The sequence below is a fragment of the Equus caballus genome, chromosome 15, assembly GCF_041296265.1.
Source record: "Equus caballus isolate H_3958 breed thoroughbred chromosome 15, TB-T2T, whole genome shotgun sequence".
NCBI lineage: Eukaryota > Metazoa > Chordata > Mammalia > Perissodactyla > Equidae > Equus > Equus caballus.
The window spans coordinates 70,032,811-70,059,226 of record NC_091698.1 but is presented as its reverse complement, the minus strand read 5'-3'; the positions used below and the strand labels follow the sequence as shown (position 1 = coordinate 70,059,226).

The 26,416-nt window shown below is 37.9% G+C and overlaps 2 protein-coding genes across 14 annotated transcripts in view; one reads left to right on the top strand and one right to left on the bottom strand.

Annotated features, from left to right (window-relative positions):
• The window catches only part of PREPL (prolyl endopeptidase like), a 41,504-nt gene extending 24,958 nt beyond the window's left edge, over nucleotides 1–16,546 (bottom strand). The window contains exons 1-6 of one of the 9 annotated variants that reach the window (XM_003362996.5): nucleotides 15,934–16,546; nucleotides 15,167–15,442; nucleotides 13,329–13,870; nucleotides 2,419–2,541; nucleotides 1,102–1,168; nucleotides 139–345 (exon numbers count right to left, since the gene is read on the bottom strand). In XM_003362996.5, coding sequence (XP_003363044.1) covers nucleotides 139–345; nucleotides 1,102–1,168; nucleotides 2,419–2,541; nucleotides 13,329–13,547 — 616 coding nt within the window. In that variant the 5' untranslated portion in view covers nucleotides 13,548–13,870; nucleotides 15,167–15,442; nucleotides 15,934–16,546. Of the gene's footprint in view, nucleotides 1–138; nucleotides 346–1,101; nucleotides 1,169–2,418; nucleotides 2,542–13,328; nucleotides 13,871–15,166; nucleotides 15,678–15,933 lie in introns of those variants that run through there. The other 8 variants (XM_070235522.1, XM_070235521.1, XM_070235518.1 and 5 more) reach the window with 8 other exon arrangements.
• Nucleotides 15,747–26,416, top strand: part of CAMKMT (calmodulin-lysine N-methyltransferase) — a 371,765-nt gene continuing 361,095 nt past the window's right edge. For 4 of the 5 annotated variants that reach the window (XM_023619715.2, XM_023619714.2, XM_023619712.2 and 1 more), the window contains exon 1: nucleotides 15,771–15,908. In XM_023619715.2, coding sequence (XP_023475483.1) covers nucleotides 15,771–15,908 — 138 coding nt within the window. Of the gene's footprint in view, nucleotides 15,909–26,416 lie in introns of all 5 variants that reach the window. The other variant, XM_001917869.6, reaches the window with a different exon arrangement.

Genomic DNA, 26,416 nt, shown 5'->3' with positions numbered 1-26,416 from the left:
TGGAGAGCACAGGGTAAATGGATCAGGTACTCCCCTTCTCATACACTCACATGTGCACGTGAAAATGTTTCAAAAGTGTGGAAAATTCTCTTACTGTTGCCTTTTCAACAGAGAAGACTGTTCTAGTTGGTGGCTTACCAAAACTGGATACATTTGGGAAAGACGCTTCCATTGCAGGCTGATCACTGAGCTTCACAATTATACAGGTAGATGCTTCAGAATCTTCAGTTCTTATCTTGGCAGCTACGTATTTTTCATCAGGAGCAACTCTGATACAATCAATGAAGGGCTGGTCTAATTTAAGTTCCTCTAAATTGAATAAAACTTCATAATTATCACTGTCTGCTGCATAAAGAAAAGGATGAAAGAGATAATCCACAAGATGTACTTAAAAATTTCTTAAACTGTTTTTTTCAATGTTTTAAATTAGCATTCCCCCTCTCTATTCTGGCTTCCTTCAGCATCAATGGCAGCTTGATTTGCATAGAAATTGGCATTAGTTATTTAATATTATCCTATCCTAATCAATATTTTTCTATGTATCAACCTATGTGATGTTATTCAATACAGTTACAGTTGAGTATTTACAGACCACATAGAACCTAGAAAGTAAGAGAATGTAAATGACATTGAATAATCTTTATAAAGTGCCTAGTACAGTACCTGGGATATAGTAGATGTTCAAAAAATGTTGGTTCCTACCTCCATTCTCCTCCCTGCCAACGCTTTTGAGTGTAGTTAACTAAATCTTAAGCAAACCCAGATATTAAAAACTAGTCATTTAAAAAAAGAGAGACAATTCAGAAATAATCTACACACAGTATTTTCTACACTTCTGAGAGATTAATATCAAATTTTCCATGAAAAATACGAAATGTGAAGAATCAGAGTACAGTCATATGTTGCTAAATGATGTTCTGGTCAACAAAGGACTGCATATACAACAGTGGTCCTATAAGAGCAGTACCAGAAAGCCTGGGGGTGTGTGAGCACACTCTATGATGTTCACACGACGAAATCACCTAAGCATGTATTTCTCAGGATGCACTCCATTGTTAAGCTACACACGACTGGACATTAAAAGGAAAAGCTGTGGCGTACCTTCTTCATCTTTGGAACGAACCAAGCAGCAACCTTCTTGATAATAAACAAAACCACCGTGTTTAATCTGACAACAAAAAGAAACAAATGGTTCATTTAATAATAAAAAATAACAAACACAATTTAATTGTTTAATGGTTTGATTATTCAAGAAGAAATGAGATCTTTTATAAAAAGTAGACCTGCTGAAGTCTATAAATTAACACACAAAAAAATATAAAATGGATCACTTTTTATAACATAGTGGTTAAGATATGGTTTTCTCTATCACTGGAGGAGTTTCTAATACATACACATAGGGATCAATAAAGAGAAGGCATAGCGAAATCTGTTAGTCCTCATGACTGTACAAACCACCTAAGCTATACTTTGGGAACATCTGACATTCACAGTGGGATTCAACTTCTCCACTGCAGAGGCATCTTTAAGATAACCCAGAATGATGCAGCTGAGGGAACTGTGGTTCAGACTTGTCTGAAAACCCAGTCAATAACTTTCTGAGATCCTTTCCTCTAAAATAGGCTGTCACCACCAACTGTTCATGGTCTCAATTTGATTTTGCACAAAGCATCTTATCTTCTGTGGGGTGACAAATACAGACAATTTGAGATTGAGAGAATGAATATTACCAATGTATGAATAGTGCTCTTGTCTAATACCTACACATTAAATGTAACTGATTGATTGATATGATTTCAGGTAGCTCAAGCCACATTCATTACCTGGTAGTTAGTGGTGTAATTTGAATCAGGAATTTCTGATTCTTAATCTACTGCTATTTCGATTCTACTATGTACGTGATTTTCATTTATAAGCTGTGGTTGCGTTTTCTAATCTTACTGAAAAATTTTCAACATGCATGTTCAGCCTGTTTCAATTGAATATTTATGACTCTGGTAACCCTAAAATGGTCAAACAAACACTTGGCTTTCATGGTATTACATTACTTAAAGTGAATTTCCTTTTATCAAAAACAGTGTACACAATCAAATACTTTTCAAATAATGAAGAAATCTGACTTAGTTTCATTTGAACTTCTCCTTAGAATTATTTGAGAAATTTTAAAACAGAATTGGTTGTTTCTAAAAATCATAATTAACATAATATGCTTGGAAATTCATTTTGGTTTTGATCTTTATAATTTATTTTAAGGATTACACTCTGCTTATTCTTTGTTCTTTAAATTTTTCAGCATATTTTAAAGCCAAAAGCAGTCTAATTTTGATATGGGATTAGGTCTATAAATCACAAGGTATTTCATTTGTATCCTGACTGGTAATATCAGATTTTTTAAAAAAAAGACAAAAGATATCCCACCTCTGCATTGATGATTTCATATTCTTCTTGCGGCTGTGTTTCTAATTTTGCTCTTACTTTTTCAAATGCATCCATGTTTTCTGAAAGGGATTTTTCGTTTTCTTGTTTAATAGGCAGAAAATCCTGGAAAAAGTTTTATTAGTATGATCATAATATTTCAAACTAGGAAAAAACCCTTAGCTTTTTAAGGATAATTCTTATTTCCTTTTCATGCAAGTACTACAATGTTAGGTCTACACCTATGAAATAATATGCACTTCATAGACCTTAAATGTTTCTTTAGCTCAATAAATGATTTCTTTTTCATTTAAAAATGTAAACAAAGAAAACACAGTGAACACTTGATGGCTATACCATTAATTTAAATGGATAAGTCCTTAAGATGCTAAGTACTAAGAAGTGCTGGAGAAGGTTCAGAAATGCTATGGGAAAGGTTTATACAAAATCAAGCAGTAAAGGAAATCCTAACAACATTTATGTATTAAATAGTCAGGGGTGTGAGGTACAACAAAAAGTCTTCTGAGTTTTATAAAGTACTAAAACACTTCCTAAACGGAGGGAAATGTCAAAGAGAGAGGAAGATATTTTCTTAATAAATGTTCACTATTATTTTATTCACAGAAAGAGTTACGATAAGAAATTTGTCCTATTTTATATCTTCATTAGCCATAATCATCTTCTCTTGTGGGGATAAGGAATCTCTCAAAGAGAACTGTTTATCAGATCAAAAGGTGGATTAATGCTTTACAAAACCAAGATTCTCTGTGAGTTTAAGGAAAAAATAATATATTCAGCTTATAAAAGGGAGAACAAGGAAGAATAATGGAAAATTAAAGAACATGAGTACAGACAGACATGAAAGCTAAATAAGCACTCAGTGTCTTATTAGGAGTATCTAATAAACTAAGAGCTTTAGTTGACCTCTGGTGAGCACGTAAATTCCCTATGAATGATTAGAATTTGGATAAGGCAAACCTCAATTGTCAAATAAAAAAAGGGTTCAATAATTCAACACTCCACAGTTTTGCCTTGTTTAAGCAAAAGAATTCTAGCCAAGATTTTCAACATGAGCTTTCTGCCAAAGATGACAACTGTACAGTGATTTGTGCCAGAGGGGCACTAAGCCCTTTGGTAAGGATCTCCAACAGCTGGTAAATATTTATTGCACAAGTGTGTCCATGATACTTTACCAACACTGCAGAGAATGTAAGCTATAAATATAGTTTATATCACAAACAGTTTACAATCTAAAATTAAACCCAAGAATAAAATAGAAAAATCATCAAAACAAATTAAATAGAAAAACAATCATTTCCACAAAGTTTTCCTTTAGACTTTTTGAGAAGCTTTATGATTTGGATTAGATTTAAATGAGCAACAATGCTCATTATGGTGGTCTACATCATTCCGTCTCTACTTCAATCATATAATTAATATGCTTGAGTAATTATTTGAAATCTAAATACTGGAGGCTCATTTTTTTTCACTTATTTTTTAGCATTTCTACAAAATTTAGAGTTGATCTTTAGGGTGGTAAGGTAAAATATCTATATCAATAATTTCCTACTATAACCCAAAACACTAATCAGATCACTAGGAATCTATCCTGAAACTATACTTAGCCATACAAACTGCCTTTTCATTTCCAGATATATGCTTATCTATTCTGTAATTCCCATTAGAACTTCTGAAGTAGAGTCAGGATAGCTACGAAGAGTATGTATTTCTACTACCTTGCAGGTTCTAGGATGTTCTAGGTTGGGAGGCTGGGCCCTGCTACTTTTAAATACCTCTTCTTCTTATTTTGCTTTTTACTGCAATAACATCGGTTTATAACATTATATAAATTTCAGGTGTACCAAATACCCATTCTTATTGACACTCATAGCCAAGGCAGGGCTAAAGGCTATGGGCCCAATACCTGTCTTCTTAGTTAAATTTATTTTATGTTACATATTAACTTTTTTCTGTGTCAAAAATCCAAATAAACTGAGCTTATTTGAACCAAAGTAACCCTGAAAGCAACAGGAGTTCTAACTGCCTTAATAAAATGAAAGAGAATTCAAGAGCTTTGTAAGTAACTCCTCAAAAGGAATTACTCCCAGGGAAATTGAGATTTTATATAATATGCATAAAGTACTCCAAGTAGTTTGTGTTTTAGTACTGTCCCAACAGTATCCAATGGGTGTTTTAAGCTTTCATTTCAATACCAGCTAGCATTATCATTAGGGTATGCAGCTAAACCTATCCATTCTAGCCAAGTATCTTATGTATTAAGACTATTAAACCAATAGTCCACTAATTTCAAGGACATATACTACCTAATGGAGCTGAGGTGAGGATAGCTTTAACTTCAAATTTTAAGAAGGTTACACATACAGTATCACTTCACTAGTGGAAAAAAGAAGCACTCCTTCCCCCTTCCAGGTGGCCCACCACAAAATCATTTTAACAATGAAAACTTAGAAAACAGGAGAACAGAATATGTTAACGTTATCATAGCAAAAATGTTGAACTCTAGGGGCCAGCCCTGTGGCTGAGTGGTTAAGTTCATGCACTCTGCTTTGGCGGCCCAGGGTTTTGTCAGTTCGGATCCTGGGCGCGGACATGGCACTGCTCATCAAGCCATGCTGAGGTGGCATCCCACATGCCACAACTAGAAGGACCCACAACTAAAAATACACAACTATGTACCGGGGGGCTTTGGGAGAAAAAGGAAAAATAAAATCTTAAAAAAAAAAAAAAGCTGCACTCTAAAGACAGAAAAATGGCACAGTAGAAAGACAGTGGACAGCTTTTAGTCAAGATGGTGCCACTAATAAATGGCTAATTCCAAGTCTAGGGTAGGGAGTGCAAAAAGGATATCTTGTGCCAGACAGCAAACAAATGCTCAAAGACTAATGGAGACTTGTGAAAAGGACACCAGGGCCAGCTTGAAGGAGTTCCTACTAGCCTCATTTGGGACAATTTGAGCATCAAAAAGAATAATGATGTAAGTGACTATAATACAATTAAAAAACAAAAATTCATAATAATTTGAAAACAAGCAAAAAGAAACTAAAATAAAAAATAAAAAGAGACTACAAGAAAAAAGGAAACTTCTTTATAGATTAATACTAGTTAATAAATGTAGAAAGAATAGAATTAGAAAATTGTTAGCAACTCTCAGTGAAACAACTGATTAGGGTAAAGATCATCAACGGTTGTTAAACCCATTAGGCGAAATGATGTTGGGTCATACAATACTTGTACAGTACCAAAGTATTATCTTACAGATTACTTAGTAATTGCAAAGGAAATAATGCCTGTTTTACAATGGAGAGAACTGGCAATTATCACCTTAACCAAAATTATCAAGCTTAGCATCACTAACAGTGGGACAAGCTAACATAATGTTGTCTCCTGATACAATGCAATATGAAGCAGTTCAATTTAAGACAGAAAAAAAGAAGAGTAAACTTAAAGGAAGTAGAAGGGAAATAAAATTAATTTGTTTCAATGAGATTGATAAAGAAACTAAAGAGATGATCAACAAAATAAAAAGCTGGTTCTTAAAAAAGACATGAAGGGCAAAACTGATTACAAAAAGACATGAAGAGGGCTCTATGGCCGAGTGGTTAAGTTCGCGCACTCTGCTTCAGCGGCCCAGGGTTTCGCCGGTTTGCATCCTGGGCGTGGACATGGCACCGCTCATTGGGCCATGCTGGGGCAGCGTCCCACGTGCCACAACTGGAAGGACCCACAACTAAGATATATAACTATGTACTGGGGGGATTTGGGGAGAAAAAGCAGAAAAAAAAGGACAAAGAATATTAGCAATGAAAAAGGTGGCACAATTACAGATAGAGATTTTTAAAAATCACAATAAAGTTCTTTATGCCAATACATTTGAAAACATAGATAAAAATGGATTATTTTCAAGAAACTAAATGAATTTAGGTTCAAAAACTGACAAAACGTAGAAGAGCCGAATAAACCAACAACTATCAAAGAAACTGAATTAGTAATTAAGTGCCTCCTTCTTAAAAGAGACACCAAACCCAGATACTTTAAAAGGTAGCTTTCTTGAATCTTCAAGGAACAGATAATCTTTTCATATGCCAACTTAAGAAAAAAATGCCCACTGTTTAAAACTACTCAACTTATTTTATCAGGCTAATATAACCTTGACACAAAAACTGGACAATGACAATGTAAGACAATTAAAAATCAATCTTACTGTAAAATGTGAATTTAAAAAACCTAAAGTAAAATATGATAAACCATGTATTTTTAAAAAGCACAAAACGAAAACAATAATAGTAATAATAAAACCCTATGTGACCATGTAGGATTTACCTTAAGAATGAAAGGATGGTTCAACATCAGAAAAATCTATCAATGTAATCTAACACAAGTAAAGGAGATACACAGTAGGGTCATTTCAATTAACGCAGAAAAACCCAGAAAATAATCAACAAGTTTTTTAAAAAAATGATAGAATCTTAAATACGGAATAGAGAGAAACTTTCTTGACTTGATGAATGCCTGTTATTTTACATAGGACCATACTAAATCCCTAATTAACATGCCTGAATGTATTTGTATTAGTACACATCTTATTTAGCATCTGTGAAACACTTTTCAAGAATCTTAATGATATTCATTTAAAATATCTAGTTTTATGTGCTGTTTATTTTGTTATCCAAAAGTGATTGTTAAATGAAGGACAGTAATTGTTTCCTATGTTCTCTGCCTCTATTCCTCTCCTCCCCCTTCTCTTGAGTCCAGTAAGATTTTTGCCCTTCTCATCCTACTAACTACTCTTGTCAAGGTCACTGATGGCCACCACATTGCATGGTAGAAATGTTAATTCTAGGTATCCATACTACTTGACCTATTAGCACCATGACACAGTTTATCACTTCCTGCTCCTAAAAACACTTTTCTTCACTTGGTTTCCAGGATACCTCAATCACGTTGTTTTCCTATTTCACTGGCTCTTCTCAGTCTCTTCAGCTGGTTCCTACTCAACTCTCTGGCTTCTTAACATCGCATGCCCTGGACCACTTCTTTATCTGCCGTCTGCACTAATTTCCTTTGTGATCTCATCGAGCCTCATGACCTTAAATGTCATTTATTTGCTGAGGACTCCCAAATTTATATCTCTAGCTCAAACTTTTCCCCTGAACAATGTGAACTTGCATATCCAACTGACTACTCAATATTTCTACTTAGATGTCTAACGGGTAGGTCAAAAAATGTCCAGAACTGAACTTCTAATCCCCCCATGTATCCTGTCCCTTGAAAAATCGCCTGTTCTGCAGGCAATCTTTCCTGTCTTCATAAATGACAACTCTGTCCTTCCAGCTGCTCAAGTACAAAAGCCTTAGAGTCGTCTTTGTCTTTCTTGTGTTTGTCTGACCTGGGCTATCAGCTTTCTGCTGGTGGAATTATTTGTTTGCTTCACTAAACACTTTTGAGCTGGTACCTTAAAATAAATTTTTTTTCTTTTATGTAAAAATTACAGGAAAATATAAGGAAAAAATAAACATTCTTATAATTCTAAAAAAAAAAAGAACTATATTGCAATCCACAGAAAGGCACTCTATAAAATAGATGTAGGTCCTATTTATGAAGTCAGTCATTCACTCAACAATTATTTATTACTATGTCACGCACTGTCTCAGACAATAAGGAAGCAATGTTGAACAAGACAGACATGGATGCTGCCCTCATGAAGTTTACATTTTAGTTGGGAAGACAAAACAAAAAAGGAAACTGACAAATGAAACAAAAATTGTGGTAAAGTGGCAGGAAGGAAACAAAGCTAAGGTGAAAAAACCAAAGTGAGGAACAGTTACTTTGGTTACCATGGTCAGAAATGGCCTTTCTCAGGAGGTAACATTTAATCAAGATCTAAAATAGGAGAAGGAACTAGACATGTAGGTGTGAATGGGATTAGGGAGAAGCATGTAAAGGCCCTAAGATGGATGGGAAAGAGTTGTGCTCTTCCATCCGGGGAAATTCTATTGTGGCTTGACTAAAGTGAATGAGGGGCAAAGTGGCATAAAATGAGATAAGGGCTAGATGCTGCAGGGCCTTGGGGGACATGACCAGGTAAACTGGATTTTATGTTTACCTATCAAGAAATTCTGGGAGGGTGCTGAGCTGGGGAGTGACATGATTTAACTTATACTTTAAGATATATGGAAAATGTGTTAAAAGGGAAGAAGAGGGCAGGCAAGGAACCTGGTTAGGTGGCTTTACCAGTAGTCCAGGTGAAAGATGACGATGGTAGAGATGGAAAAATACAGACAGATTCAACACTTACTTTGGAGGTTAATGCAGTATTTCTGAAAGCATGTCAGACATGATGGTATACATGATTTGGAATATAGGAACGTTTTATTAGAAAGAATATAACTGGCACATCAGAATGCTGAGTTACTAAATTTATTATTCCTTGGGATGAGACAAGTTTAAACACAAAAAATTAAGTAAATAATAGCCTACCTGTTATGGAGATATGGTAAAAACCATGAAGCTACTTGGGATACACCATTAATGGAGATGATGGCAGGGTAAAGGAACACAAGGAATAAAAAATGTTTTCCCGTGTTCTAGCTTGAACAACCAAGTATAGAACAAGGAGATAAAGAAGAGCTGAGTCAGGGTTGGGGGAGTTGAAGTTCAACTGTGGATAGTTTGAGAAGTCAGTGAGATGTCCAACTGGAAATTAATACTGTGCAGCTCAGAGGAGAGTCTGGGATGAAGACAATAAATGCTATGGTACTTAAACCCATGAGAATGGATAAAATTACTTACAAAGAAATTAAAGAGAGAAAAAACAGCCAGGACTAAGCCCTGAAAAACTCCCAAATTTAGACGACATATGGAAGAAGAATTAGAAAAGGAGACCGAGAAGGACAGGTTTGTAAGGTAGGAGGAAAACGTGGAGTCAAGCGGCCTACAGAGAAGAGTGTTTCTAGGAGGGAATGGTCAAGCATGTCAAATCTGCTGATACTGCCTCTAAGAGGAGGAAAGGGAAGTGCCTTCTGGGTTGAAATAATGCTACAACTTTGGTGATACTGACAGAGGTTCTAATGGAGGAGTGGGAGCCACACTTGAGAAGGTTAAGGAATAAATGGAATGTGGAAAAATCATCAATAACGAAGTTGTGCCTATAAGGTATCCCACTCTGGGAACTATTATAAAAAAAAATTGTGAGACTACAATTTTTAATTTCCTTTCTGTCTTTCTTGAGTTTTCCTTTAGACATTCCCCTTTTTCCTTTCCTTCTCCTTTCCTTGTCCTACCTGATGATGTTTTCAATCTTTTAGTTAGAACCAATGATTCCTATAAGTCACAGATCAGTAGTGCCAGTCAAGGAGATATTTATTGGCCAATCTATCTACCTTAGAGACTACTACAGGAACTGCTGTCTGTATGGTAGAAATAGTCAATGAAGAGATGTTTAATCAAAGAATTTAATCCTTTCTCTTTACTTACTTGGTTTTCTTTTTTTTTTTTTTAAGATTGGCACCTGAGCTAACATCTGTTGCCAATCTATTTTTTCCTTCTTCTTCTCCCCAAAGGCCCCCAGTACATAGTTGTAAGTCCTGGTTCTGCCATGAGGGATGCCTCCTCAACACGGCTTGATGAGCAGCGCTATTTCTGCGCCCAGGATCTGAACTGGTGAAACTCTGGGCCGCTGAAACAGAGTTTGTGAACTCAACCATTTGGCCACAGGGCCAGCCCCTACTTGGTTTTCTTTTTCTCTCTCATTCAAATTATTAGGATCAAACAGTTTAGGAATTATTTTTGTAGGCAGAGCAGGACGACGTGGAAGACAAAGAAATGTGATATCTGGTTTGACGCTGGTCTTTGAATATCACTAGCTGGGGCATGAGTGTAGTGGAAAAAGTTCATCTTGCCATCTGGCTAATGTAAAATGGAAAGCTAAGGTACTTGTCAATAAGAACTTCAGAAATGAATGAATTCAACTAAGTTTAGGTCAGCAACGTTTGATCACTAAGTGTCTCTAGTTCCTAAAAGCAGGTCCACTGCCAGTGGCAGGCTGAGAATTCCAGAATTACCTGAGCAACTACAGGAAAAAAAACCAACAAAAACAGATCCTTAGAATTCATCCACAGAGATTCTGATCCAGCAGTTGTGGGGTGAGATCCAGCCACCTGCATTTCTAAAAAGCTCCCCAAGATTTCTGATATACAGCCAGACTGCAGAAGTTGATACTAGAGTCCCAAATGTAAAGGTGATTATTTGTTGCTGAGGTAACAAGGTACAGGTATAGACTCATGAAATTTTAGCCCTCGGAGGATTTTTAGAGTACATCAGGTTGAAATTCCCTTTTCTTCCCCCCAGTCAGGAAGATTAGAGTCCTCACTAATTCAGTCACACCAGTCATGGCCAGATCTCTTGGCTTCCAGCATTTCTATAGCATACGCTGCCCTCTCTTGTTTTTGAGTTAACTTATATAAATAGGTCTTTACTTTAAGCAAATATATTTTAATTTACCTACACGCACTACTTTTTCTACTTTATTGTACCCATAAGAGTAAACAAAGTTGGAACTGAGTAGATGCTTTTCTACAGGTCTCTTCACAGCTTCCACAGGTCCCAGTGATCATAAAGGACAGAGACCACAGCTTTTAGATCATATAATTTCTCACAGAAGGAATGGTTGCTATACGACATGTGAAAGCAGGACCACTTTATCAGATAAAAGAATTACTAAAAGAGCTGCTTTTCTTGGAGCCACTGAGTCAGGTTAAAGTTTGTAGGTGACAGGAATCTAGGAAAGAGAATTAAAAAGTTGCTTCAGGGACAAATGGAGGAGAAAAATAGTCAACCTCCTGTAGAGGGGATGAGCTAATCTCACAGCTGTTACTCTGACAGTAATTCTTGCCTACTATTTATAAACTAAGACTTAAAATAAAAGTACAAGATGACAAAATGTTCTAAACACAATGCAAAATAAAATGATCTAACGGTCTAAAATGTGTCCAGCAGGTAAAATTTAAAAGTTTATCTTTCTAAAGGAGGACAAAGCTGTGCATGTGCACACACGCATACATACACGGTAAAAACAAAATAAAAGGAAGGTGTAAAGAATTTCTGAGTGAGTAAAGAACCAAAGTGCTAAACTAAGCTAAGATGTTATAAAAAGAAAAATAATTTGAACGACCAAAATGTAAAAAGTAAAAGTCTAGAGGCTAACAGATAAAAAGTTAAAAGCCGAAAAAGAAAAGAAAAGAAATCCACAACAAATAAGTATGAGCTAAGAAAAGAGCAAAAATTTAAAGGCCAGAAGAACTGAGTAAAATAAGATTACAAACACCATTTTTAAAAATAGAAGAAGCTGGGGACCAGCCCAGTGGCGCAGCGGTTAAGTGTGCACATTCTCGGCGGCCCGAGGTTCACCAGTTTGGATCCTGGGTGTGGACATGGCACTGCTTGGCAAGCCATGCTGTGGTAGGCATCCCACATACAAAGCAGGGGAAGATGGGCATGGATGTTACCTCAGGGCCAGTCTTTCTGAGCAAAAAGAGGAGGATTGGCGGCAGATGCTAGCTCAGGGCTAATTGGCCTCAAAAAAAAAAAAAAAAAAAAAAGAAGCAGCTGTTCAAGTGTCTATCACTAGATGAATGGTTAAACAAAATGTGGTATATACAGATAATGGAATATTATTCAGCCATAAAAAGGAATGGAGTTCTGATATATGCTACAATATTGATAAACCCTGAAAACATCATGCTAAGTGAAATAAGCCAAACATAAATGACAAATATTATATGATTTCATGTATATGAATTATCCAGAATAGGCAAATTCATAGAGAGAGAAAGTATGTTAAAGGTCACCAGGGGCTCAGGAAATGTAGGAGCAGGGAGTTATTGTTTAATGGGTACATTTTTTTGGGTGATGACAGGGTTTTGGAAATAGACAATGATGTCTGTACAACATTGTGAATGTAATTAATGCCACTGAATTATACACTTAAAAATGGTTAAAATGGAAAATTTTATGTTATACATATTTTACTGCACAAAAAAATGAGGAAGCCAAAACAGACTTAAAGAGAATAATCAGTATATACCAAAACCAAACTAGAAATTAATATATTAAAATAATAAAATGTTAAAATATTGCAACAATCTCACCCCTAAATATAATTTAAGGAACCTAAGGAACATAACAAGTATAAGGTAGGGAAGGAATGTCAAAGAGGTAGCAGCATAAATAGATGGCTTAATCCCAAATAGGTAGGATGAGCATATAATTTACCATCCTAACCAGGACACTTCTGAGAGGAAAGGGGACACTATTAATAATTACACAGGGACAACACGTGTAGACCGGGACTGTCCCATGCAAACAGGAATGTGTGCTCACTCTACATATAAAGTCAAACAGGTTCTCAAGGTTGAGGTCATGCCCACAGCCTGGTGTCTAGCCAAAGTACAACAGTCTGAAAACATCTTCCTGAAGGACCCAAGTGGTCAAAAACGCAAGTCTTTTTTTCATTTTTTTACACAGAAGTGACACATAATTACGTGGCCTTTACTAAAGTTTACTACTTTGGGATTCATAAAACAATCAGCATATTATTAGATTTTATTAAGAGCTATTATGATATTCCAGGAATTTTAGAAAGCTGAATTATACTTTGACTTGCACTGGTATGCCCAGTGATGAATTCCTAAGGTGAAACTTTTCCATAAATCTACATTTTTACATACTACATTAGAGCTCTATAAAGATACATATATATATTCTTTTATACTCACATAGTAAAAATCAAACTAGAATTACTGAGAAAATTAGTAACTGATATCTATCCATTCTTTAGTTTTAAACTGAAATTAATCTTAATAACCTACAAATAGGTTAATTTAAACAGTCCATACCTTACATGAGAAGCTCCGACTTGGGATGTTTCTTGCTAACTCTGATATCTTGGGTTTATTCTGCAGACACTTGGTTAGGTGATATTTTTTCAATTTTATTCTATTGTAATAATGATCAGCGAAGTTATAGTGATTCAAATGCTGTTTCTGCATGCATTTCCCAAGGTGAGGAACACTATACTTCAAAGCTTGGAGAAATAATTTGCTCTTCTGCTGCATGATATCAAAGTCCCTGGTTTATGCTCCCTTTGGGGCTGCCAGCATATGACTGATTTCACAGGTATACAGTATACAGTAGCGGGTTCTCAGAGCATCTAAGATCCGCAGTTCTCATCCCTCCCCTTCAGGGTCATGCACCCCTCAGGTTATGAACAACTGCAGACAGTTGATAACTCAGGTTAAAAATATCTGAAAACTTGTATAAGATAAGGTTTCATTCAAATCATACTTCTTGGTAGATGTGACTTAAATGTCTCATTTGTAAAGTCAGTCCTATCAGGCTCAAACTATGCAGCACTGATTCTGGTACACATAGGGACAAACTAAAAAACAACAGAAAACAGAAAACAAAAAAACAAAATAAAAATTTGCAAATAAGTACCTGGACTTAATGGGGGCATCTCAGGAACTCTGAGGGCTTTAAAAGGCATTTGATCTTAAAAAATTCAGAACATATCTTTGATATGTATATGAAGGATAAGCTGGAAAGCCTCATTACTTAATAACGGTGGAGGAGGGAGGATGAATATTTGCTGAGTGTTTGCTACGTGCCAGAAGCTTTTATATACCTTGTCTGATTTCACCTTTATAAGGATCTGATACAGTAGCTATAGGATGTTCGTTTTAAAGGTGACCAAACTGGGGCTCTGGGGGCTTAAGCAACTGCCCCAGGTCACTCAGTCAGTCAGTAGCAGAGGAAAAAGACCAATCTGGTTTGGCTCCAAATCTTGGACATCACAACGACTGGATTTTAACGTTAAAAGGGTATTTAGCTCTTTAGTTGAAAAAAAAAAACCACGTCAACATGCACAAATAAAATGTGAGGCTATCTCTGGTTTCTGTTGGGAAGTTGGTTCTTACTAACCTCTGAAGGTAAATAAGGCTAGTAAGTAGTTAAGAGTCAGAGACGTGGGTTCAGGTCTTCACTCCTGCACTTACTACCCATGCCTCAGTTTCTTCATCTGCAAAACTGAGATAGTGACTCCATTTACCCTATGGAGTCGTTGTTGTAAGAATAAGATGAGACAATGTATGTGAAGATCTTAAAACAGTGCCTGGCACGTGGTAACCACTGAACAAATCGTGGCTGCTATTATTAAGAGAGTAGAAAGGTAGGTACGCTGCTCACTGTTGAATGCTATCATGGAAGTCTTTCATAAAATGCCCCTCGGTGTCAAAGGTACAATGCTGCGTCAGATGTACCACAGCTCCGACGCCCCCGCCCCCCTTCACCTCTTTTTATGTCGCAGCAAAATAACCGGCAAGTGCGGATGGCGAACCAGCAGCCGACACTAGCAAAACAAACAAAGGCCCTGAATCACTGTATCCAGGCCCGCAGCCTCAATCCATCCATCTTTCATCCGCAGGGAGTAGACTGTATGCAGGGCTACGAATGGGGGTGGGCTAGACGAATGGGTGTTCCCGGCATAACCTATTCGTTTACCCTATGTAACTCTCCATCTCAGCGATGAGGCGATCTTAGCGCGGGAGGGAATGGTACCATGTGCCATGCAGCGAAGGAACATCCGTCAAAAGGCGACAACCAAGGGACTGGGGTGGCTGGGTGGGGGGAGGTAGGGAGAAGGGAAGATACCCCAGCATATGCCCCCCATACGTACGCAAACTGAAAGACAAGTCAGTCCGACCGTGGACACCGAAACGAGTGAAGGCAGGAGAGAGAACCCAAGGCTCTCACGAAGCAGCGCTGGTGTCGCCTCAGTCCCTTCCAGCAAAAGCGTGCGTTCTGCAGCTCACAAAACAACCTACCCAGAGCCGCCCGGAGCTGGTTTGCAGCACGCCGGCCTACGTAACCCCAATCTAGCACGAGCGCTAAGCAGATTTCGCCATCTTTATTGCGGTCAAGACTGAAATTTTCTCCTCCTGGGTTCTTTAACCTGCAAAAATATAACTCTTTTAGGTTCTTTACTAGTCCTCTGTACTCGAGATGAAGCAGGAGACAAGAGAACAAAGAGGGGCAGTGTCCCACTAACTCTGTCACAGCCTCATCTGCCTCTGGCCTGCCCTCACTAAAGATGGCTACCAGCAAAATGGTGCAATGACGCGCGCAGCGCTGCCCTGGTTGCCAAGGAGACGCGGATACCGGAAATGCGGAATTCGGGGAGGGCGCGCGCGCTAGGGCTGTAGGAGGGAGTCCGGGCGTCACAGGTCCTGACAGGGAAGAAGTGGGCAGGTCCTGGCAGGGGAGAGCTGTGGCGGCGGCGCATGGAGTCTCGAGTCGCGGACGCCGGGGCCGGCGAGGCCGAGCGCGCCGCGGGCGAGGACCGGGCCAGCGGCGGCGCGGCTCGGGGGCCCGCAGTCTCGGCGTCCTTGGGAGCCGCCCGGTGGAAGCTCCTGCGGCAGGTAAGGGAGAGACCCCGCGCCTCACCTTTGCCTCTGGCCACACCCCTCGCGTGGTCCGCGCGAGCGACTGGCTGCCTCTCTCCCCTTGGCGGCTCTCGGAGTTCCCTCTCAGTTATGCCGGGAGCCACCTGAGAAGCGCACCCTTGCTTCACCTAAGCGTCCCACCCCGGGTTGGGCAGAGAGGGGACAGCCAAGGCTGAGTTCCTGGGAAACTCAGATCGAAGTAGAAGATCCCTTTCTGGACGTTTGTCTACATCTGGGGGACTTTTCTCCTGGCTCGCCAGTCGGGTTGGTGGGACCGCCGCTCCCCACCTCATCCTGCTCTCCTTTCCTGCTTCTTTCTGACTTCCTTCCCCAGGTGTCTCCTTGCTTCTTAACTCCCAGCCTGATTGTAGCCCCGAGTGTGTCCCCTCTCTTGGCGAGCAGCGTGGTTGTGTGGGGACTGTGACGTTGCGTGCGTTGCCGCGGTTTCTTCCGTCGAGCGGAGAGTGAAGCGAGTAGCTAGAGCTGCCTCTCTGGCTTTCGCTGGGATGTGAAAGTTACATGTTCATCTTGTGGTTTGAAGTGATCAGCGAGATTCTCGGTGTCCAAGGTGGGCTAGTCCGAGCTTGTTGGTTTGCTTAGTGGCGGTTATCTTCTGGTACTTCAGAGTTGCTACTGTTGCTGATAACTTCATTCGCGTGCGTTTTTGACAGATTTCAAATTTGACATTGCTGACCCTCTTTCCAAACCGTTTGAAGTGAAATCTGTTTATTGTTTTACACAGCAGTGTTAGGCCTCTGCCTGAGGTTTCCCACTGAAAACTTCACTCAAGAACACACTTTCCATTTCTGACTGTTGTATTGCGAGAAGGGTTTCCCAGCGGTTGCTACTTTACTTGAGATTGTGCCTTTAGTATTTGGGGGCTTACTTTGCAGTTGTCTCAAGTTATCATTTCATATAGCGACCTTCCAGTGTTGTCATGACATAACTCAAAGATCGTTTCTTTTCCCATGCATTGAAAATCCTTCCCAAGCATTAAGGATCTGGCTTTGCTAGTAATGTTACAAATGGTATTACAGGATAATAAAAATGTGTCCTCATAGATCATTATCATAAGAACTTTCTGTAGTGAAGTAAACGTCAGTTAAAATTGAATTTTCAAAGTAGTAAATTAGGGCCTTAAATTAACCAATTAAGTCTTATTGTGATGACTTCAGTGATTCTTAGTATAGTTAAAAGTCTAGTTGACTAGCACTGATGTTCATTTTGAGTTTCTGTCTACATGAGAAGAAGGACAAGTTTCAGCTATGGCTACCATTTGGACTCCCCACAAGCTTTGACATTTAGTGTTTTAGTACACACGTGCTCTCTGCTTAGAGTCTTTTTATCTTCTTCTCTACTTGATGAGTGACTGTTCATCCTTCAGACGTCTATTTCAATCTCTTCTGTGAAGCTTCTCCTAACTCCTCTGGACTGAGTTAGACCCTCAGCTCGCTGTACTGGTGAACCCCATATTCGCATTATTTTATGATCGTTTGATCAGAGTCCATCTTTCTCACTAGAATAGGAGTTTCCCCTGGGAAAAGAAGCTATTTTATTAATCTCCATCCTCTGCACCTCACACAGGGCCTGGGTAGTTGGTTTTTAGTAGATAGTAAGTGGTTTGGAAAGCCTGAGAGTAAAGACCGTCTTTAAGTGGTTCATAGCACCTAGTCCTTAGGGTATTGTATCAGTTAGCTATTGCTGAGTAGCAAACAACTGCAACATCACAGTGGCATACAGTAGTGACCATTTATTCTGTTTATGCATTTATGGGCCACCTGGGAGTTGCCTGACACAGGCTGTGATCAGCTGAGTGGCTCTCTGCTGCATGCTTGGTCTGTATGCTTCTAACCCTTGGACCAGTTGGCTGACCTGTTCTCCAGGTGATGACAGAGATATAAGAGGGCAAGCCCAACCACTGAAACACGTTTTAAGCCCCTGATAACATCCTGTTGGCCAAAGTAAGATACTTGACCAAGCCTAAACTCAAGGGGCAGAGAAGTATACTCTTTCCTTGGAGAGGCCAAGGGAGGGAGTGAATATTTTTCTATAATAATCTAATCTGTGACATATTTTAAACATTTGCAAACTTTTAGTAAGTATGTTTCGAATGAATGGACCATTCACATCTTGTATGCATCCAGAACAGGGAAACTGTGGGAATCTAAACAGTGCTAGAGATATACAACTCTCTTTCTCTCTTGTGGGACATCTTCATGACATCTGCTTATGTTTGCTTGTCTTCTCCCTCACAATTCTGTCTTTCCATCACTCCATAGGGCTCTAATGCTATCTCATGGCCCTTCACTTTAACTGTTCAATATTTTCTGTGTTTTATAATTAATATTTTTGAAAGAAAACCTGGTTGCCTTAGTTCATCATTTGATACCAGGTCACATGATAAACTGCTAACTTTTGGGTCTAGTGCTCACTTTAATCAAATGAGATCTGGAAGTCTGTGGATCAGTTTCAATAGAGGATGTGGATAATATTCTCTTTGTTGGGTCTCATCACTTGACGACAAAGATGGCTATTGGCAACTATAGGCTTTCATCATCCACCCAGCTAGTGGTCCAGAAGAAATGGCCCTTTTCCCCAACACCCAAGGAATTTCTGCTAAATGACTCTAATAGCCAAGGTTGGACCAATTGCTGTGTCCAGGAGAATGGGGCACTTTGGCTAAACTAGGTCATCTGTCCACCTTAGAAGAACTGAATCTTTAAAAAGAAATGTTAAAAATGACTTGATCTCTATTGTAATTACATTTACTGAATACAGATTACATAAAGAAATGTTTCCTTTATTTATTCTAAATATGTTACCTGTTACTTTCATTGAATATCCCCTTATTGTCATATTGCAGATCATGGAATTTATTAAACAGTAAAAGCCCCTTCCAGTATTTTACTTGGTGACTTAAATTAATTTTTACCTTAGTGATTTACGGTGCATTACCTTGACATCAGAGTAATTTAATTTGTATAGAAAAGTGTTTGGACAAGATCCAAGACAGTGTATAATATCTACATTTTTAATTTTTAAAAATATTAATTACTTTGTATTTTTCTGAAGAGTAAGCTCTGTTGAGTGATTGGTTTTTCTTCCTGATGACCATGATTGACAGGTGATAATAAGACCCTGTTTTTGGTAAAGGTTTTTAAAACAATTCATTCTTTTTTTAATGAAACCTGCAAATAAAAGAGAGGCAACCTTTTCTGATCCTCCAAAAAAAAAAAAATCAACTTTCTAAACCTTCTACATAGTATATAAATTTTAACCAGGTATTTTTCCCTCAAGATATATTCATACTGATGTGTTTTCTTGTTTGGGTCTGATCTCAGTTTGCCCTTCTGTATGTAAGAATTTTGGCATTGGAGTCAGGGTTCCTTTTCAGATAAGAGAAATAGCTCTAGTTATTTTAAGCAGAAAGGGCTTTAATATAGTGAATTGAGCGCTTACAGAATCTTTGGAAGGACTGGAGGAGCAGGCCAAGAATGAGTCCCAGAACAACCCACAGTTCCAGAACAGTACAAAGCTGACCTGCCAAGAGAAATGCCACCTCTACCAAAATGAACAACTTGGGGCTGTCTCCAGGATCACACCACTTTATCTGTAATCTCTGGTCATCAGGAAGCTGCTGCTAGAACTCTAGACTCCAGAAGCACACCTGGCCTGCTAGAAGTCTACCAGCAAAGGTATGCCACTTGTGCTGTCTCTCAGTCTCCATTAAATTAGAGAATGAACACTGGGGCCTCTGCTAAAGCTGCTGCAGAAGAACCAAATGTCTATACAACTATTCTCACCAGCAAAAGTTGCAGAAATGTAATTACTACCATCTTACTTTCTTTCAAATCTCGTGTTAGTGAATTTGATTAGCTAAACCAAAATCACATCTGAAGCTGTGGCTGCTAGGGATTCTGAGAAACATAGTTTCCAGCTTTCCAGCTTTGTAATATAGGAAGGTATCTTAGAAGGAAGTTGGAATGAATGTTTGATTCTAGCCTACCATATTCTCTACAAGCAGAGGTGTTAAGAGTTCAGGCTCTGTAGTCAGACTGCCTGGATTTGAACCCTGGATTTGCCTCTTACTAACTCTCTGATCTTGGGCAAATTAACATCCCTTTGCCTCAGTTTCCTCTCTCACATGGTGGGTATCTACCCCATAGGGTTATTTGGGGATTTAATGAAGAGTGTGGTAAGATTAATTCTTACTTAGACATTTGGTGTAGTTTGCTGGCGAGCCATATGGGCCTGGAGTTTTCTTTGTGGTAACATTTTTATTTATGCATTCCATTTTTTTTTTTTTTTAAAGATTTTATTTTTCTCCTTTTTCTCCCCAAAGCTCCCCGGTACATAGTTGTATATTTCGTTGTGGGTCCTTCTAGTTGTGGCATGTGGGATGCCGCCTCAGCGTGGTCTGATGAGCAGTGCCATGTCCGCGCCCAGGATTCGAACCAACGAAACACTGGGCCACCTGCAGCGGAGCGCGCGAACTTAACCACTCGGCCACGGGGCTGGCCCCTATGCATTCCATTTTTAAAATAGTTTAAGACTATTCAGACTTTCTCTTTCCTCTTGTTTCTATTTTGGTGGTTGTATTTTTCTAGGAATTTGTCCACTTAATCTAAATTTTCAAAGTTAGTTTTAATAATATTCCTTTGCTATTTTTTAATGCCTGTAGGATGTATAGTGATCTTCCTATGTCGCATTGATATTTATACCTTCTCTCTTTTTTTCCTTATTAGTCTCATCAAAGATTTATCAGTTTTATTAATATCTTCAGAGAACCAACTTTTGCTGGTGTTAATCTTCCCTGCTATGTTTATTTTCTACTTTACTAACTTCTACTCTTTCGAGAACTTAATTTGCTTCTTTTTCTCATTTTTGCAGTGGATGCTTAGCTTACTGATTTTTAACCTTTCCATAAATTTCCCTCTAAGCTTGGATTTATCTGCATTTCATATGTTTTGAAATGTATTTTTATTATTCAGTTCAAAATACTTTCTGATTTCCATTGTGTTTTCTTTTTTTGGTTCATAGGTTACATAGAAGTATATTGCTTAATTTCTAAAAATGTTTGGTGTTTTACATATCTTTTTAGTTATTTTTCATTTGTTTATGACTATAGGGTGCTTTATATCTTAAAAAACTTTCTGTTATGGGAAATGTCAAAAATATACATAACTAGAGAGAATATGCTAATAATCACTCAGGTATCTAAGCTTCAACAATTTTTAGGGGCTGGCCCCGTGGCCGAGTGGTTAAGATAGCGCGCTCTGCTGTGGCGGCCCAGGGTTTCGCCAGTTCAAAGCCTGGGTGCGCACATGGCACCATTTGTCAAGCCATGTTGGGGCAGTGTCCTACATGCCGCAACTGGAAGGACCACAACTAAAAATATACAACTGTGTACTGGGGGGCTTTGGGGAGGAAAAGGAAAAATAAAATCTTTTATAAAAACCCCATAAGTTTTAGCTTCTCACCAACTTTGTTTCATCTCAAGTCTCTCATTCTGCCCCCCCTCAGATTGCTATGAAGCAAATCAGATATATCATTTTTTCCTATAAATATTTCAGTATGTACCTATACAAGATGGTATTAAAAAAACAGTTACAACACCATATCACACCCAGAATAATTCCTCGATGTCCTGAACTATCTGGTCAGTTTCCAAATTTTCCCCATTGTCTCATAATTTTTCTTTACAATTTGGTTATTTTGAAACAGAATCCACATAAGGTCCAAACATTGTTATTGGTTGATATATTTCATAAGTCTTTTTTAATCTACGTGTTCCCTCTGCCTGTCTTTTTCAACCTTTGCCATCCATTTATTGAAGAAACTGGTTTTTTTGTCTTGTAGAATTTACCATAATTTGAATTTTTCTAATTATACTTGATGATGTTGTTTAATGTGTTCCTCTGCTCCTGTATTTTCTATTTCCTATAAGATATAGATGCTCGATCAGATTCAGTTTTGATGGTTTTTGTTTTGTCCTGTTTGGTTGGTCAAGGTGATGGTGGTGTGTGTACTTTCATCAGTAATCCCAGTGATGTCTGGTCATTTTGGTTCTTCATGATTATAATTCATAAATTCATGAGAGGATTGAAAAATGTGATATTCTAATTCTGTCATTCCTTTTTCATTTATTACTTGGGATATTGCTATAAAAAGGAATTTTCCCTCATCTTCTATTTGGATTCTCTCAGTTACAGTTCATATAGGGTAGACCGATAAATACTTAATTCTTTCTCTTTATTTACTACTTTTCAGAATAATAAGTTGGTTCTCTAGCCTCCTTCAATGACCGTCAATGAGGCATTAAAAACAATACCGTTATGAACTAATGTGTTTTAATTCTATTACATTTAGTACCTTTGTTAATGCTAATACTGTCCCATTTTTAGCCAATGGACCCTATTCAAATCGACTCCTGAGTCCTTTTGATATAACCCTTAATTTTGTATGGTTTTCCTGTTTTTTTTTATGTGCAGGATGTTCCAGGCTTATCTTGTGCAATTCCTGCCTTTTGTCCAATGGGCTTTACATTTGTTTTAATAGAAAATGGTATTAAGAGATAGCAGTGTGGGCATTAGATATGCTCGTTGCTATTAGTTTGGTCATTGTTTCTAAACTTTTTCAGTGGTCAGATGTAGGAAATATATTTATAGTTTTAAAAAGTGAAATACATCATTAGTTTATATTATACTTTATTCTGATTTAGAGCTACAGGTTTTTTTGCGTAACCTCATTAATCTTACAGCCGTATCTCCTTTACCTCCTACTTAAAAACCCAGTTTTTGCCAACAGAATTTCTCATTTGATTTTTCTTAAAATACACACACATATACACACACAGGCTCAGAATAACATACCTGCCCCTGCCTGGGTAGTGAGCTTTGAAATTCAACTTTTACCTCCAAACTTCACAAGCTGTTAAACGTATGACATTTTCCTACCTCGTTCTCTTGGACTTGACAAATGTCCCACAAGAAAAGTCGTTACAAAAGCCAGGCTCACCTCTCTAGATTTACTTCCTTTTTTTTAAAAATTCTTTTCTTTTTTTTTAAGGAAGATCAGCCCTGAGCTAACATCTGCCAATCTTCCTCTTTTTGCTGAGGAAGACTGGCCCTGAGCTGACATCCGTGCCCATATTCCTCTATTTTATACGTGGGATGCCGCCACAGCATGGCTTGCCAAGACGTGCCATGTCTGCGCCTGGGATCTGAACCAGTGAACCCTGGGCCGCTGAAGTGAAAGATATTAAACTGGTGCGGCTGGCCCAGTGGCGTAGAGGTTAAGTTCACACACTCCACTTTGGTAGCCTGGGGTTTGCAGCCCGGACCGAGCATGGACCTACACACCACTCCTCAAGCCGTGCTCTGGCGGTGTTCCACGTACAAAGTAGAGGAAGATTGGCAATAGATGATAGCTCCGGGTCAATCTTCCTCACCAAAAAAAAAAAATTAAAAAGATATTAGACTGGTAAATCTTCAGTATCTTCTTTGCTCTCTAATGTCTTCAAGTAATGTTTTAAAATATTTTATCCATTTTTTTCAATTATTTTATTAAAATCATAAAGGTTTATAACATTGTGTAATTTCAGCTAGACATTATTATTTATCACTTTCTGTATAGATTGCGTTGTGCTCACCACCAGTAGTCTAATTTTTATGTGTCACCATACATATGTGCCCCTTTACTCCTTTCACCCATCCTCAGCCCCTTTCCCTCTGGTAACCACTAACCTGTTCTCATTATCCATGTGTGTGTTTATCTTCCACATATGAGTGAAATCATGCAGTATTTGTCTTTCTCTGTTTGGCTTATTTCACTTAGCATCATATCCACAAGGTTCATCTATGTTGTTGCAAATGGTACGATTTTGTCTTTTTTAATGGGTATTCTATTGTATATATATACACCACATCCTCTTTATCCGTTTATCCGTAGCAGGACACTTTGGTTGCTTCCACATCTTGGCTATTGTGAATAATGCTGTGATGAACATAGGGGTGCATAAATCTCTTTGGATTGTTGATTCAAGTTCTTTGGATAAATACCCAGTGGTGGGATAGCTGGATCATACGGTATTACTATTTTTAATTTTTTGAGAAATCTCCATACTGTTTTCTATAGTGGCTGCACCTGTTTGCATTCCCACCAGTAGTGTATGCAGGTTCCCTTTTCTCCACATCCTCTCCAACATTTGTTATTTTTTGTCTTGGTAATTATAGCCTTTCTGAGAGATGTAAGGTGGTATCTCAATGTAGTTTTGATTTGCATTTTCCTAATGATTAGTGATGTTGAACATCTTTTTATGTGTCTGTTGGCCATCTCTATATCTTCTTTGGAGAAATGTCTGTTCATATCCTCTGCCCATTTTTTTGACTGGGTTGTTTTTGTGTTGTTGAGTTGTATGAGTTCTTTATATATTTTGGTAATTAACACCTTGTTGGATATATGATTGGCAAATGTTTTCTCCCAGTTAATGGATTGTCTTTTTGTTTTGTTCATGGTTTCCTTTGCCTTGCAGAGCTTTTTAGTCTAATGTAGTCCCATTTATTAATTTTTTCTTTTGTTTCCCTTGCCTGAGTAGACGTCACATTTGAAGAGATGCTGCTAAGACTAACGTCAAAGAGTGTACTGCCTATATTTTCTTCTGGGAGTTTTATGATTTCAGGTCTTACATTCAAGTTTTTAATCCCTTTTGAGTTAATTTTTGTGTATGGCACAAGATAATGGTCTACTTTCATTCTTTTGCACGTGGCTGTCCACATGCAACACCAACATGTTCCCAACACCATTTATTGAAGAGACTTTCCTTTCTCCATTGGATATTCTTGGTTCCTTTGTTGAAAATTAACTGACCACAGACATGTGGTTTTATTTCTTGGCTTTCAATTCTGTTTCATTGATCTATGTGTCTGTTTTTGTGCCAGTTCCATGCTGTTTTGATTACTTTAGCTTTGTAGTATATTTTGAAGTCTGGGATTGTGAAGCCTCCAGCTTTGTTCTTTTTTCTCAGGATTGCTTTTGCTATTAGAAGTCTTTTGTTGTTCCATATAAATTTTAGGATTCTGTGTTCTATTTCTGTGAAGAATGTCATTGGGGTTCTGATTGGGATTGCATTGAATCTGGAGATTGCTTTCTGTAATATGGACATTTTAACTATGTTTATTCTTCCAATCCATGTGCATGGAGTGTCTTTCCATTACTTTATATCTTCTTCGATTTCTTTCAATAGTGTCTTATAGTTTTCAGTGTATAGGTCTTTCACCTCTTTGGTTAAATTTATTCCTAGATATTTTATTGTTTTCATTGTGATTGTAAATGAGTTTGTATTCTTGACTTCTCTTTTTGCTAGTTTATTATTAGTGTATAGAAATGCAACTAATTTTTGTAATTTAATTTTGTACCCTGCAACTTTGCTATAGTTGTTGATTATTTCTAATAGTTTTCTGGTGGATTCTTTAGGTTTTCTATACATAGAATCATATCATCTGCAAACAGTGAGAGTTTTACCTCTTGCTTTCCAATTTGGATTCCTTTTATTTCTTTTTCTTGCCTAATTGCTCTGGTCAAAACCTCCAGTACTGTGTTGAATAGGAGTGATGAGAGTGGACACCCTTGTCTTGTTTCTGTTCTCCGATGGATGGCTTTTGGTTTTTCACTGTTAAGTATGATGTTGGCTGTGGATTTGTCGTATTTTGTTATTATGTTGAGGTATTTTCCTTCTATAGCCATTTTATTGAGAGTTTTTATCATAAATCGATGTTGGATCTTCAAATGCTTTCTCTGCACCTATTGAGATGATCATGTGATTTTTATTCCTCATTTTGTTAATGTAGTGTATCACATTGACTGGTTTGTGGATGTTGAACCATCCCTGTGTCCCTGGTATAGATCCCACTTGATTATGGTATATGATTCTTTTAATGTATTGCTGTATTTGGTTTGCCAATATTTTGTTGAGGAGTTTCATCTATGTTCATCAGCAATATTGGCCTATAATTTTCTTTCTTTGTGTTGTCCTTGCCTGGTTTTGGTATCAGGGTAATGTTGGCCTCATAGAATGAGTTAGGAAGTGTTCTGTCTTTTTGAATTTTTTGGAATAGTTTGAGAAGGATAGGTGTAAATCTTCTTTGAATGTTTGGTAGAATTCTATACAGAGGCCATCTGGTCCTGGACGTTTGTGTTTTGGGAGGTTTTTGATTACTCTTTTGATTCTTTACTTGTGATTGGTCTATTCAGAGTCCGCATTTCTTCTTGATTTAGTTTTGGAAGGTTGTATGCATCTAAGAATTTATCCATTTCTTCTAGGTTATCCAATTTTTTGGGCATGTAGTTTTTCATAGTATTCTCCTATAATCCTTTGTATTTCTGTGGTATCCATTGTAATTTCTCCTCTTTCATTTGTAATTTTATTAATTTGAGCCTTCTCTCTTTTTTTCTTGGTGAATCTGGCTGAGCGTTTGTCAATTTTG